We start from the raw sequence: 13672 nt of genomic DNA on the forward strand, positions 1-13672 counted from the left end.
CTCGCCAACTCCTAGTGTTGAGGTCTTAACCTTAGGGAGTAACTGGCTCAAAATCACGAAGGCGTAGGAACAGTCCCAGCCTAGTCTTGTTGAAGCCTAACAAGAAACACAACACCCATCTCGATCACTGTACTACCACCACCTCCCTCGCTGGCATGTGCATACATACATACCCTACATGCCACACCATAAAACCCCAGATCAGGGGCGCGCGGAACGCCACGGCGCGGCGATCCTTCCCCAGCCCAGCCGCACGCATGGCATGTTAAGTCGAACATCTCCCCAACACAGAAAGCACTCACGCCGGGTATCACAGACATGCAGACACGAATGCGCTGCATTGCGCCTCGCAGGGTCAGCTCAGCCAAAATTTCGCCAGGCGAGAAGCAGCCCCCTTCCCCGCCTGCAGTAGGAGTAGGGATCGAAACCGGCCACTGCACACAGCAGCCTCCCCCGCCATCCTTATGCATAGAAAGCAGGGTGGGTGTGCAGTGGGACCTGGGACAAAAGAGACCGGCGAAAACTACCAGCGGAGAGGGGGAGGGATGGGATGGGTGGCGGTCCGGAGATGGTAGGTAGTAAAACATCCCCAAGGGAGAGGGGAAGCCCTGAAAAGAGGCCGGGGAGGGTGCGATTGGTTCCATCCCACCTAGTTTCGGGGCCAACGACGGCCGCCGCGGCGTTGGAGGTGGATGGGTGGGTGGTGAGCTGGCACTGCAGCAGCAGCAGCGGCGGCGGCGGCGGCGCGCCCTCCCTCGCTGGGGTTGTAAGCTGCTGCTGCTGCAAGCTGCTGGCCCTCTGGCCTCTTTCCGCTTCGGGTTCAGTTGGCAGCACGGCACATGAGACGCTGAAACGAAACGAGGCGATTGGGTGTGGTTTATTAGCGCAGTCTGACTGTGTGTAGGTTGCATGTACGCTCGCTGCAGACCCCAGATTTTCGTTCAATCAAGCACGAAATGGTTGCTAAGAGACGGATCGCTGGGTCGATGGAAGCAGATCATTCAGGACAGCGAACATGGCACAAACAGTGATGGAACGGAGCAGTTTTCAAGGTGGTGAACCCATTTCTCGATTTGTGTGTTTCCATCACTTATCAGTGAGGATGCTAAGCTAAAGAATGACCCAAACGACAAGGTGGTATAGTGCATCTAATCCCGCATGTCCACAACTCAACCCAAAACGTAACCCGATAGTGTTGGTATCCCGTGGCTCCCGCATGTGGTGCGGTGTTCATTCCGTATATTCCGTCCCTCCCGTTTTTTTGGTGATGCCCCTCTTTACCCCAACCTCCTTTCCCAAAACGCCGTCGCTGAAAGATCACAACCCCAAAGTAACAGGCCAACCCACAAATACCCTAGCGCTCGAGTAGAAATGAAAAAAAAAAAAAAAAAAAAAGAGGGGAGAAAGTGACCTTCGCCAGGCCGGGTAAACAAAACACCTTCGAGATGCATGTGTGTGTGAAAGCGACAAGTGTCCACGAAGAGTAAAAAGGCCTCAAAACAAGACGCCGGCGTCCCCTTCCGGGCCTGGGTCCAGCCGCCCATGCAGTGTATTGTTGCATGGTGTTGTCGCATGCGTCGACCCCTCTCGATTTTATTAACCAAGATGAGCCAGGTGCGGATGAGTTGAAGCACGTCGACGTCAGCGGCTTGGCAAAGCCCAGGGGGTGGTATCGTGAACCCCACGATTGGCGGAAAAGGGTATGTTGCAAGCTGAGGCGAGCGGTGCCGCCCAATGGCGTGTCTAGGGTCCAGAACCTGCAGCGCCCTGACGCACGATGATGATACCGCGCTGCGACAAGAGAGATTGAGGGCTGTGGGTGAGTCGATTTGATGTCGTGTCGCGTTGTGTTGTGGAATGACAGGAAAGGGAAGTGAAGCTTTTGCGATGCGGCCGGCGCTCTTGCCGACGCTCTTGCCGACGCTCTTGCTTTCCTCGAAAAAAAACCGAGCCTGATGATTGCCAAGAAGGTTGGCGAGCAAAAGGCCGAGTCTGTTATCGGACCCAAGATCGCGGATGCGAAGGGCCGGCCCAGTCGCAAGCGGAGGTCGGTTGGGAGAGTTCCACCTCCTGCGTTGGCGGGATGTTTCGTCAGCGGTGTTGAGCCAAGCCTGCATAGCCGGAAAAGCCGGACGAGCTGGACAAGGCCCGCGACAAGCAAACGGCTGCGGCTCGCGGCTCAGCCTCGGTCGGCCGAGAAAATCGGCGGGTCCGGCGATCCGGAGATACAGGTGTCGCTGGGGTTCGGCTTCGGCCGCACGATCCAAAGGGTCCCAGTTCTGACCACATCTCATCCCATGTTTGTGGGATGGATGGAACCGTCCTGGTTTTGTAACGCAAAACCCTCAAACGGTAAAACCGGTGGCTGCAACATTCGGGCGTTGGGCGGTTGGCCATAATGTTCGTCCTAGGGGAAGACTTCTTCCATTCTGCCCCAGGAAATCCATGGTTCACCGTCCGTCCGTCCCGTTCATTTCTAAGCATCCCCCCTTGGGGGACACCCTTCAAGTGTAGCCAACCATCTTGGCGCAGCGGTTGCAATAGTAGATGTTGGTGCCAATCTGGACCATGCCGGACAGGCTCGGGTCGTCGGTCGAGGTCAGCTCTTCAGCGCGGGCGCACCTTAGGCAGCGAATGACGGCGACCTGAACCGGGGTTCGGGATGCTGACTCCATGCTGGTCCGGACGGCGACTGTCGAGCTCATGGTGTCCGAAGACGGGAGATCCGAGTCGGATGCCGAGTACGATGAAGATGATGAAGACGAGGATGAGGCACCGCCGGTATATGGGACTTGTGGTGGGCGTGTTGCAGTGGCGGGCATTGTGGGCGAAATGGTCGCCTCGGGGAGCGTTGGTTTATCTATCGATTTGAGGCCGAAGCCAGGAGAGAACCATTGGAATAGATAGATAGGGAAGCGTTGGTTGTTGCAAGTCTGGTTGTTGGAAGTCTGGGCGTGTTCTAGATGTCAGGGTGCAAAAGTTGGAGGGGGGTGTGTCGCTGCTTTATTCGGGGGAGCAGTGGGATTTGCGGGAGGTGGGCTGGGCCAGACCAAGGCCTGGGGCTTGGTTTCGGTCCCACCAACTGAAAAGGGCTGGGGTCTGGCCAATGTGGGTCCGTTTGGGAAGCCAGGGGTGTCCAGGTTGTCAGGGAGCGAGGAGCCAAGGATGTCCATGCCGGTGTGATTTCACCTTGTAACCAACTCCTCCGAAAATTACGCTGCATGCGTACAGCCGGGGCCGCGCATGCTGGAAAGTTATCCAAACGGCGAGCATGCCGAGACAACTGCGATTGGACAGAATCGCCTGCCGTTTCGACACCCTCTCCACAAACGCAGCCCGGTGATCGGGGTTTGCGACTGGAAATCGAAGATTGTCATTCGATCTCCTCGGTCTTACGCTCGTTCGAGAAGCCCCGGCGAACGTGATGAGGGCTGACTCACAAGTCGTGCCGTTTGCAGTGGTTGACTGCCGGGTGGTGGTGTAATCGGGCTCAGACAGGCACCATCGCTAGTTACTCCATCGCCTCGCGCGTCCAAAGCGCACGGCCTGAGCGCGAGAGTGTTCTGATACCTTAGTTATTCCCGCACGGCTGGGGATCGGACGAGTGGCGCTGTCATCGACATAAATACAGGGCCAAGTGATGGCCGCCGACCTTTGCTGATCCTGCGGCTAGCTCGAGAAGCTGCTTATCGCACAATCACCAGATCATCAGCGCGGAGACCAGTCTGTCGGTCTAGATTTTGGTTTTGTAAGCTTCGATGCTCAAATTTGTGTCCGCAATCCAGAACGCGATTTCGCCCGACTCCCTCGATTCGGGCTCGCGTTTTAGCAAGTCCAGGCTCCAGTAGACCGATTACCTAAGTGTCAGTGCGGCCAAGTCTGGACCAAAGCCACGAGAGCTTGCGCCAAGAGAACTTGCGCCAAGAGAACTGGAACCAGCATCTCCGCGTAAATATCATCACGGGACACTGCAGAATTCACGTCCAGCGTCGCCAAACCATAGTTAGTTAAAGCCTTGTCCGCCATTCGGTCGGTCAAAACTCGCATGTACGACAAGGCGTGGGACGGGGAAGCAAAGCGTTTTCCTGGCGCTCCTTCTGGGAATTGACCGAGGACGGGGAATGAAGCTCCGACAATGAAACTTCAACTGGATGTTGCCACCCCACTTTTCTCAGCTTGCAGCTGCTTTTTGATCGGCGATTCCCAGTCGTCAGGAACTTGGGCCATGATGGGCGCCCTCCATCCAATTCCCGATGCTAGAAACTTCCGTTTGCCCCAAGAAGCTGTTTCCCATCCACCGCCCCCCTCCCCCCCCCCTTTTTTTTTCTTTTAGTTTCCCGATGATGAACAACTTAACAAATCAGCTCATTGGACTCAAGAAAGAAAGAAGTCATCTCGTTCATGCGGGCTCTTTCCTTAGCGGGACCCGTCATCCGACCTTAATATCCTGTGGGGCGCAGGAACGTTTCACCTCTGACCCACCTACCAATGTGCTCAATCTCGAGGAAACAACTTTGGTGGATACCGAGAAAAGCCAAACATGCCAAACATGCCAAACAAGCCGCGAACCTGGAAATGCATCTTTTACGGTTCACAAACGCTTTTTGCCCGATCGCCCAATCTCCCGGCCTGATGCAGGAAAAAACTAGTTGATCAGGCGCTGACCGGGCGACATGGGCCTATCCAGCCCTATTCCGGAGGACCCGCCGTCTCAGCCATCTCCCGTGCTTGGCATGCGAGTGCGAGGTTCGAGACCGATCGATCGGATTTTCGCTTCCGGCCAACCATCGTCAAAACTGTTGCAGATCTGACACTTGTTGAGAAGGTGCAACGAACAAAAAGCAAAAGTCTCTGGCGCTGTACCGAACGAAGTACAGCTGCGGTCGCTCACCAGCAAGCTTGACCCGACGCTCGCCCGATATTTTGCCAAACGAGATCCTGTCCTGGACGTTCCCAAACCGGGGCCGCCTCCGTAACGACAAGCGGCGCCGACGGAGGCCGGAAAACGCTGCTCATTCTACGTCGTTCACGCCCATCGAGGTCCTCCAAGACACATCTCACACATTGGCGATGATACATTTTCGGCATCAGGCTCCCGTCCCCTAGACAGGGGTGCGGGCCAACTACATTCGAGCCTCGAGGCTACTAGGTGCTGGCCTCGCTCACTTATACCATCGTAGCCTTGCTTCCTCTCCATCTATGCTTTCTCGTTCTTCTTTCTACTCGTAGCGCACTCCTTAGCTCACTACAGCGGTACAATACTAGGTAGTTACGCTTCTCCAAAATGTACTAGGAGAGCGCTAATGCGCTACATCCTCGGGGGTTGCTCGAGCAGCGCTATGGGGGCAGGAGGGTAACGAGTAGCCATTAGTTGCTCAAAGCACGCCAGCGGAGCACAATAGATATATAGACTACCTAAACTAAGCCTATCTTTCTGCCACCTTTTTTCTACTTGCCACCGTTACCGTCTTGTCCACGCTTGTCTGAAAACTAACATGAATAATAGGTACTTGAAAGTCAAAAGATAGTTAACATTAGGGTTGTTGCCTAGTCCCTCTTGACCTTGTCGGTGTGTCGTAACTTCAATCCGAAGGAAACCATCGATTTTCCTCCGCAGCTATGTGATGGTGATTGAGGGACATCGCAAATATGATGCAAGCTGTGAGGTGCCCGATGTTGGTGAAATGGGGCTAGCGAAGAGCACAGACATAGCCCGTCAAATATAAGCCTATGAAAGTGGATGGTATTTCGTCTTCGGACAAAGCAGGCATTTGGCCATTTGGCCATTTGGTTAGAACTGAGAAGACCTACTCAAAGAGACGCTACCTGTTTTTTGCTCGTTCTCAGGTTCGAACCACACCTGTGTCCACATTTTTGAAAACCAAACAGCTTCCCAAACAACAATGATGTAAGTGGAAGTAATTGGAATAATCAACACTGGACTCTCTCTCTTTTTGGTATTTATTGGCTGGTCCTCATTATGCTCAACACCGGTCAGTAGGTAGTGAATTCTCGTCGCAAAGTTGTCTCTCCTCGACTGTGGGTCGGACATTATGATGAAAGCTCACTTCCCTATTCCGTTGCCTAGTGGGAGTGATGTGAAGCTTGATATTTCCGTCTTAGTATGAATATGAAACGGGATTGGGAAATGGAATATTGAACAGTAAGCGTATATGCGGTTCTTACCGTTTACTTGATTCTCAGTCAAGGTCTTCAACAACAATAAGGTAACACAACCTCTGCTGAGTCATCAATTCGACCCAAAAGAGAGTGAACTATCCCGCTCGAGGTACGTGGCCCGAGGACAGAGTCATCTTTGACGCGTACTCACCACGCCCCGCAATCGGTCGACAAAGCATACTGCGAGTTCTAGGACCGACCGTAACCGGCCTTCGAGGTGTTATCTCCCCAGAAAAGGTAAACATACCCGGAGCTCGTGTATTCGAAACAGATGTAGCTGGCTTTGTTCAAACCTTCCGCGATGCGTTACGGTTATTACACCACCCGCCGGAGCACGAGATGGGATGATCGCTGGAGTTTGTCCTTGGCGCAGGAGAAAACGCCAGGCATCCGGGTTGTTGGCTGAAACAAGAGTAGAATGAAGGTAATCTCCCTCAAGGCTTCAGAGCATGTGCATCAGATATGCTCTGGTTGTGGAGGACTCCGGACGATCCCAGTGTCGAGAGTCATCTGTAACGGCCGCTATCAGCGGGAGCCCGCGATGATCACCGTGGGGGCTTTCGTGGTGTGTTCTCGCCAGAGATGCACCTTCTCTAATCTGACCCTTTTCCCATCGACATCAGACCATGAGCGGGTTCCGCCGCCGCATTGAGCCCCCCTCCGAACACTCTCCCAACTTCGGCTCAAGAAAGGCATCTAGCCCGCGCCGAAACCGCCCGATACACTTCGGGGGTCCCAACCCCACCATCACCTCCGAGTCATGATCGTAACTGCTGAGGATGGGCATGGCATGTTGCCTCCCCGCCACAATAACCTTAGCCTCGCGAGACGAGGCTCGCCGCCGCTTCCAGCACGTTCCATCTCTATCCATCCCCCGTTTCCATCTTTCACCTCCAAACGGTTTTCCCCGTCCCATCTCCACTCCGCGTAGGCGTCCAGTGATCTAGGTATCTGATGGCAAACAAACGCGAAAAAAAAAGTGTTTCACTCCACCACCTACCTCCCCAACCCACGTCACCATGCTGTCTAGACCGTCCGTCCGGTTTGACCGAGTGGGGGAAGACGCCCGAGATCGTTTGACCGAGCGGGGGAAAAGAAAGACGCCGAAGTTGCTCCATCCTTGCCTGACGCGTAGGCAGACCGTTCGGTGAAGGGACACAAAATGGCAAGAGATGGGCAAAGGAGCGGAGGACGGCGGGGGTTGTGTGTGTAAGAGAGAGCGGGATGTGGCATGTTGGCGGCCTTCTCCGGCGGTTGTTGGTTGTTGCCAACCTAGGCCGGTACGTACCCCGCGAGCACCTCGATGGGTAGCCTGAGGGTTGGGCTCTTGCATGCGGACGGCGTTCTCGCCCGTTTGGGTTGTTTGTTTGCTTGCATTGCAGGTTGCTGTCGAGCACGTGGCCTTGCATTGCGTGCTAGCGAGAACAGCAGAGTGAGATGGGGAGGGAATGGGAAGGTTGATCAGGAAGTGCTGCTTTGTTGGGCGGCGTTGACTGGTCGGCTCAACTTGCACTCGCTTTGCTTCAGGGGCGCACAGAATCACACCAGGTTCGTCACAACACCACCGGCATCAGCACTCACCCACGATCGTAGACGTGTTTGACATCAAGATATCTCGAGCTTCTCTATCTTGCTGCCCAGCTATGCTACCCTCGAAAACCGCAACTCCCCAACGAACCGGCTGGAAGCGCCCCGTCCCCTTCCCCTGCTTGCCAACAAAAAAAGCAGGGAGCCACTCAGAACGAACCCCCCTCGACGGTCTAATATGTACAGCCCAAGGGAAAAACAACGACGCCGGTCAACATGGTTGGGCATGGCACTCTCCCCCTTCCCTCTGTCAATAAGCCAAGATCACTTCAGTCACCCAGACAATGAAAATAAAGGAAAATGGGGTCACCCTCGTTTTGATGTGTGGTTATGACGGTGCGAGCAGGTAGGTATCTCCAGTTGCGATAGTCCCAAGTCGGACAGATCTGAACTGGACACGCCAAAAATAAACGAAAGAAACTGAGAAACAGCGCAGGCTAAATAAGGAATCCTCCCCTCTGTATTAAAAGGTCCCCGTGGCTCCTGGCCACGAGTGTATGTACTGGCGGTGGTGCTTCGGCTCCTTGCTGCGCGTATCGGGCTCCGCTGGGATGTTATGTTGGACTCAACGAACTAGATAGGTACAGCAATGGGCCAAAGCGGGTATGAAATAGGAGAACAAAAGGAAGCAAGACGAGGCCTGGGGGAAAGGTAAAGTGTAGGCCATGTGTGATGGTCGGGCGGGGGGATGGGAACGGCGCCTGGAACCGAAAAAGTCGTCTCGTCATAAGCCGGCTGGTCTTTCCGGAAGTGTTGTAGGAAATGGTGGTACGGGGGACAAGTCTATCCTCTGACTGGCGCAAAGCTTGGTTGCAGTACTATGGGGTTTTGGACGCCGGGAGTGACGACCAACGCCTCGTATTGTGGCCAGGGCAACGAGGCTGGCTCACATCACGATGCAGCAACCACAGCCTGCTTTCTTATCCTCGGGCTCATCGGTGGGTTCTGGCACCCCTGGTGTTTGTGACGGCTGAGCTTGATGCGCGGGCGTCCTGGGACTCGATATAGAGTTGGCGGCCGGTGCGTCGGAAATCCTGGGCATGGTGGAGTAAGAATTCGTCCTCCCGGGAAGTGTCGGGCTCTTGGGTTCTGCTTTGAGTGGCCAGTCTCCCTGCTCTTCTTTTTGTTCTTCCTCGACTTGCTTCTCGGCCTCCTCCTTATCCTGGGCGCCGGGTTCGGGGGGCTTGAGGAAGCCCTCGTCAGTGAGCGGCCTAAACTCTTTGTCGTAAATGCTCCCGAATTTACCCTCCCGCTCCCACTTCTCCTGTTGCAACCGCTTCGCCACCGTCGGTAGTAGTTGTTGGTCGGGAGGTAGCCGTGGGTCGGGCCGATAGGCCGAAACCATCCATGGAGGCTCACCCTCCATCGGTTTGGAGTTGTTGCTAGAGAACTCGCGTTCGCCGGATCGGGTGGATGGCCGAGTCCCGGTGCCGCTGCTGGTCGAGTCCTTGCTCGGGCCGCCTCGCGTCTTTGGTCGTCCCGCAGCCCCGTTGGCCGGCTTTGGCTTTCTCGCCGTTGTGCCTGCGCCGGGCTTTTTCGGGGAGGAATCAGGCCGTTTGTTTGGTTGTGGCGTCGAAGCCATGCCTGCGGGCTTCGCAAGCCCCAGCGCGTTGCCTGTGCTACCACTCCTCGTACGGGGTTTAGGGTACGTTATAGTTTCCTCTGCGCCGGGGCTGCCATCCCGTTTCCGCGCTAGTCGCGTGTCTCGTGCGAGGTGCTCGTTCGGTAGAGGCACAGGACTGGTCTTTGCCACGGGTATTCGGGACGAGCCCTTCCCGTTACCATTCGCCATCCCGTGCCCGTCCCCTTCTTCAAGAATCTCTTCAGGTCGCCGCAAATCCCAGCTAGGGGTAGCCGGTTGTTCAAAGAGCCTTACGTCTGTCGTCGTTGCCGCCGAGTTTTTCCTCGACCTTGAGACTGTGTACTCTGAGCCTCCGATCGACCTACCCGACCCATTCATCTTATCCTGGCTCTGATCACGCCTCGGCCTGTTTTGGCTCTTTGACCTTGCCCTGTCTCTTTGACGGGGGACAAAGATCCCTGCGGCCTGTAGCTCCGCGCTCTCTATCTTGGCGAGCTTGTCTCGGTGAATCCATTTCGAGTTCTCATCGCTGTCTGAATCCGGCGAGCGCTTACCCGACACTTTCCTGGGTGCATCCTTAGGCTGTACCCCGTTCGCGGCGTCCTGCTGCTCCATTGAGCTCTCGGGAGTGCCATCTTCTTTGATGCTCCGTGGGGTCATCATGTCTTTGTGATCGAGGAGTGGAGGGTGGGTTCCATTGACGCCCTGGGCGTTTAAATGAACTACGCCTTGGCCCTCACCGCTGTAGGCTTGCGGCAAGGATTCCGGGTTCGTAGCAGTGCGCAGAGTCGAGTTCCCATTTTGAGATGCCAGCGGCAGGCGGCCAGACGTAGGGAGGCTGTGCTCATTCAGTTGGTTTTTTTCATTCTGGAAATTCTGCACAGACAGAGACGCGTTAGCCTTGAGTACATGGGCGGGGCACGGGCGTGTGGGGAGAAAGGATAGTCAATCGCCTTTGTTGGGATCTGGAGGGGCGTAGCAAACAGAGCCAGCATGGCATCTTACCTCGGTCTCGGCCGGTAGAGTGTCTTCCCATAAATAAGGGGACGACGTCAGAGCCGTCGCAGTCTGAGAAACGGTCGCCATCCTTTCATTAACGAGCCACCCCGCTTGCTATTCAACGCCGAGCGATGTCGGCAAAGTTGCGTCGAATGGTGGCTCGGGGTATTCAAATCTGGCGATGACGAGGCAAGATTGTAAATCTCAATCCACCCCGTCAGAGGCGTCGTCCTTTTTGGTACAGAGAATGGAGTGTTGAAAGGGTCGAATGCTTGAGGCTGTCGGCGAGGGTGGGACGATGGTTGGTCTCGCGCCCGGCCCAGCCTCCAGCGGGCCAAAATTGGCCAACAGATTCTCAGAGGTTCGGCAGAACAATTTCCAGAATACGCATGCGCCGGAAATGTGACCGATTTGTTTTGCTACGATGCCAGCCCCGCGAATTGTATGTACTACTGCTGGGTTGAGCAGCGTCGGTCGGGGATCGGGTCGGTTGGTGGTGGCGGTGTGTTGCCAATCGTGGGTATTCTGGTGTTTCGTGGATCAAAGGTGCCAGATCCTGCCTCCTAAAAAAGCAACTCTCGTTCCTTGCATTGGCGGGTTCCAAGCTTTCCTTCTTATCTGCCACCCTTTGTTTGTCCGGCGTCGCGGTTTGCTGCAGCCTTCTGGCAAAGATCACGGGGATATTGTCGTCAGGAGGTGCAGTCGACTTGTCGGGTAGGCAGGATGATGCGAGCCCGAAAGTGAGGCTCGATCGCTGCAGCAGCACTGACGCCTGCCAGCTAACAGATGAGGGGCGTCTGATGGCTTAGATAGCGCATCACTCGACTAGCCTTTCTCTCTTTTGTTTAGTCTGGTGTCGATTGCTGCAGGCGATCCAAGGCCAGCCAGAAACTCCAGCGAGATTCGAGAGTGGCGGCCTGTGAATGGCCCTTCTGTTTTCCCCAACGTGAAGAGCTTCGAGAATTCGCTTCAAGGGGGCGCCCGTCGACTGGATCTGACAGGGGTACCAGCTCCATTAATCTGCCTTCGTAACTTTATTCGCCAATGATGTGGGTCACGCGGATTTACAGGGTCTTGCTTCCCTATTCGGTTCGCCATTTGCCAGCCATCAACCGCCATTCCGCCAACACCATGGAGCGGGACTCGCCGCCACTGGCGATGCCCGTATCGTCGGTAAATTCCCGTACCTCCCTTGCCATAACGGGGCATGAAATTCAACGAGATCGACCTTCATCACCTTTATCACACAATATTATTCACATTCACCTCATCTCTTAGAGTCAATTGTCCTGACAACGGAGTCGATTTTGTGTGTTGGGTAACAACTCATGAGGGTTTGGTCGGGCAGAGGAACCCTAGTCCCAAAAACCTAATATCGGAAAATCTAAGCCGAGATTGAAGAAAAAAAATTATGTCGACTTCTTCATCATTGACTCCTCGTCCCACACGCCGGACCAGGATCGTGTGTATCAGCGACACCCATAATTCCACTGTCAAGCTGCCAAAAGGCGATGTCCTAATACACGCTGGCGACCTCACGAACCAGGGGAGCTACTCGGAGGTAGGCACCATCTGCGATATCGCCGTGCCTCGAAGCCTTTCCATTCTAGAATGAGATGGGATGGTTAACACATCCGTGTAGCTCTCCAAGGCTGTTCAATGGCTCGAAAAGGCCGACTTTGAAGCCAAGATTGTCATTGCAGGTCGGAACCAGTTTACTTGCATAGTGTCTACAAGGCAAGGACTGATACGGCGTAGGGAACCATGATATCACACTTGACCATGATTTCTACTTGAAGCACGGATCAAGTTTCCACAACCAAACCCCTCAAGATCCGGCAAAGTGTTTATCCCTGTTTACTTCAAGCCGCACCATCACATATCTCCAGAACGAGAGCGCTACCGTTAGACTAACGAAGCCTGGCGGTCCCGGCACCGAGTTCACCATTTTCGGGTCTCCTTACAGCCCCCAATATGGCACATGGGCCTTCATGTACCCCCATTCAACAAGTCAAGAACCAGAATCGGCAGACTCGGCCAACACGGCAGCAGAGCTATGGGCAGCCATCCCCCCAACCACCGACATCCTCGTCACCCACACGCCGCCCTACTCACATTGCGATGACGCGTGCGGCTGCGGAGAGCTGCAGAAGACGCTCGCCAAAGTACGACCCCGTCTCCACGTGTGCGGCCACGTCCACCAGGGCAGAGGAGCGGAGCGGGTGAGATGGGACACGGACCGCCTCACCACCGAAGACGAGGCTGCCGCCGAGGCCTCCGTGGAAGCATGGGAAGATCCCAATCCGGATCCATCATCCGCCAAGATCAGCCTGGTCGACCTCACCGCGCGCGGGGGGAAGCGCCCTCTCGATTTCACAAACGCCGCACAACCAGTCGGGGACATGCCCGAGCACTTACCGGACCCCCTAGCCCAACGGTTCCCGTGCGCCTCGTCCCATGCCGGGCCCGGGGCCCAGGATAGGGTGGGGCCGGGGGACCCGGAAGCGCGGGTCGGGAACCCTGATTCAGCTCTGGCGGTTGAGCATGGGGGCGCCATCTCCGAAAGCATGGGGCAGCCTGCTGCCGCCGCCGCCGCGACGGACCGCACGGGCAGACGAGAAACGTGCGTTGTCAACTGCGCTATTGTTGCTACGGGCTGGCCGCATACAGGGGGGAAGCGGTTCAACAAGCCGATCGTGGTTGACCTTGACTTGCCGGTGTGGAGCTGAGGTGTATCAACTTAGACGCACCGGTGCATGTCCGTGTCAGGCAGACTCTCGCTGCTTCATGATAACTTCCACATATCTCAACGCATCGCTACACAGATAGCCCTTATCGATGAGAAGAGGCCCGGGCTTCAGGTGGCTGGTCTCCTCGTTCTTGCTCGTAATAGTATACCGTTGAAAAGGGGAGCACAGGTATCACCAAGTTGGCGAAACAGCGAGACGTGCTAAACGACTCACTGATCCCCTGTCGAGCATTGCCGAAGTTGATCCCCGTAACTTAACCATAGGTCGAGCTTGAACAAGGGCATACGGTAACAATCTACGTAACCCGTAGGCTTCCTCTTGGACTTACACGAAGGATCCATCCAATACTTGCGTCATCTCACCTCAGAACTCAGCCTCGATGTGGTGGTGTACGTTGATATAATACAACCCTTCATGCGGATGATTATCCCAGTGCACTACGCGAGGGCGTTTGGTATAGTGAATGAATCAACCGGTGACTGCACTAGTTCCATGACACAGCCGTTCGCCGTATTGCGCGGTCACCTCGTACTACCACCCTCGTTTCGAGCTGAGAAACCGAGGCCAGACACCA

At 55.4% G+C, this 13672-nt stretch overlaps 4 protein-coding genes across 4 annotated transcripts; 1 reads left to right on the plus strand and 3 right to left on the minus strand.

Annotated features, from left to right (window-relative positions):
* Positions 1-1036: 1036 nt before the first annotated feature.
* On the minus strand, positions 1037-2399 carry F5144DRAFT_130276 (uncharacterized protein). The gene has a single exon (XM_066782294.1). The coding sequence runs from the start codon at positions 2292-2294 to the stop codon at positions 1278-1280; it is 1017 nt and encodes a 338-aa protein (XP_066646938.1). The 5' UTR covers positions 2295-2399; the 3' UTR covers positions 1037-1277.
* A 105-nt stretch (positions 2400-2504) lies between these two features.
* On the minus strand, positions 2505-2822 carry F5144DRAFT_545437 (uncharacterized protein; the record flags this gene model as incomplete). Its single annotated transcript, XM_066787363.1, has 1 exon — positions 2505-2822. One exon carries the CDS (start codon positions 2820-2822, stop codon positions 2505-2507), a length of 318 nt encoding a protein of 105 aa, XP_066646939.1.
* A 5555-nt stretch (positions 2823-8377) lies between these two features.
* F5144DRAFT_130282 (uncharacterized protein) lies at positions 8378-10603 on the minus strand. Its single transcript, XM_066782295.1, has 2 exons — positions 10355-10603; positions 8378-10225 (listed from the first exon to the last, which is right to left on the minus strand). Exons 1-2 carry the CDS (start codon positions 10433-10435, stop codon positions 8654-8656), a joined length of 1653 nt encoding a protein of 550 aa, XP_066646940.1. The 5' UTR covers positions 10436-10603; the 3' UTR covers positions 8378-8653.
* Positions 10604-11459: 856 nt separating this feature from the next.
* F5144DRAFT_563372 (Metallo-dependent phosphatase-like protein) lies at positions 11460-13542 on the plus strand. The gene is made up of 3 exons (XM_066788373.1): positions 11460-11909; positions 11991-12051; positions 12107-13542. The coding sequence occupies exons 1-3, from the start codon at positions 11760-11762 to the stop codon at positions 13075-13077; spliced, it is 1182 nt and encodes a 393-aa protein (XP_066646941.1). The 5' UTR covers positions 11460-11759; the 3' UTR covers positions 13078-13542.
* Positions 13543-13672: the final 130 nt, after the last annotated feature.

The sequence above is a fragment of the Chaetomium tenue genome, assembly GCF_020726465.1.
Source record: "Chaetomium tenue strain MPI-SDFR-AT-0079 chromosome Unknown F5144scaffold_2, whole genome shotgun sequence".
NCBI lineage: Eukaryota > Fungi > Ascomycota > Sordariomycetes > Sordariales > Chaetomiaceae > Chaetomium > Chaetomium tenue.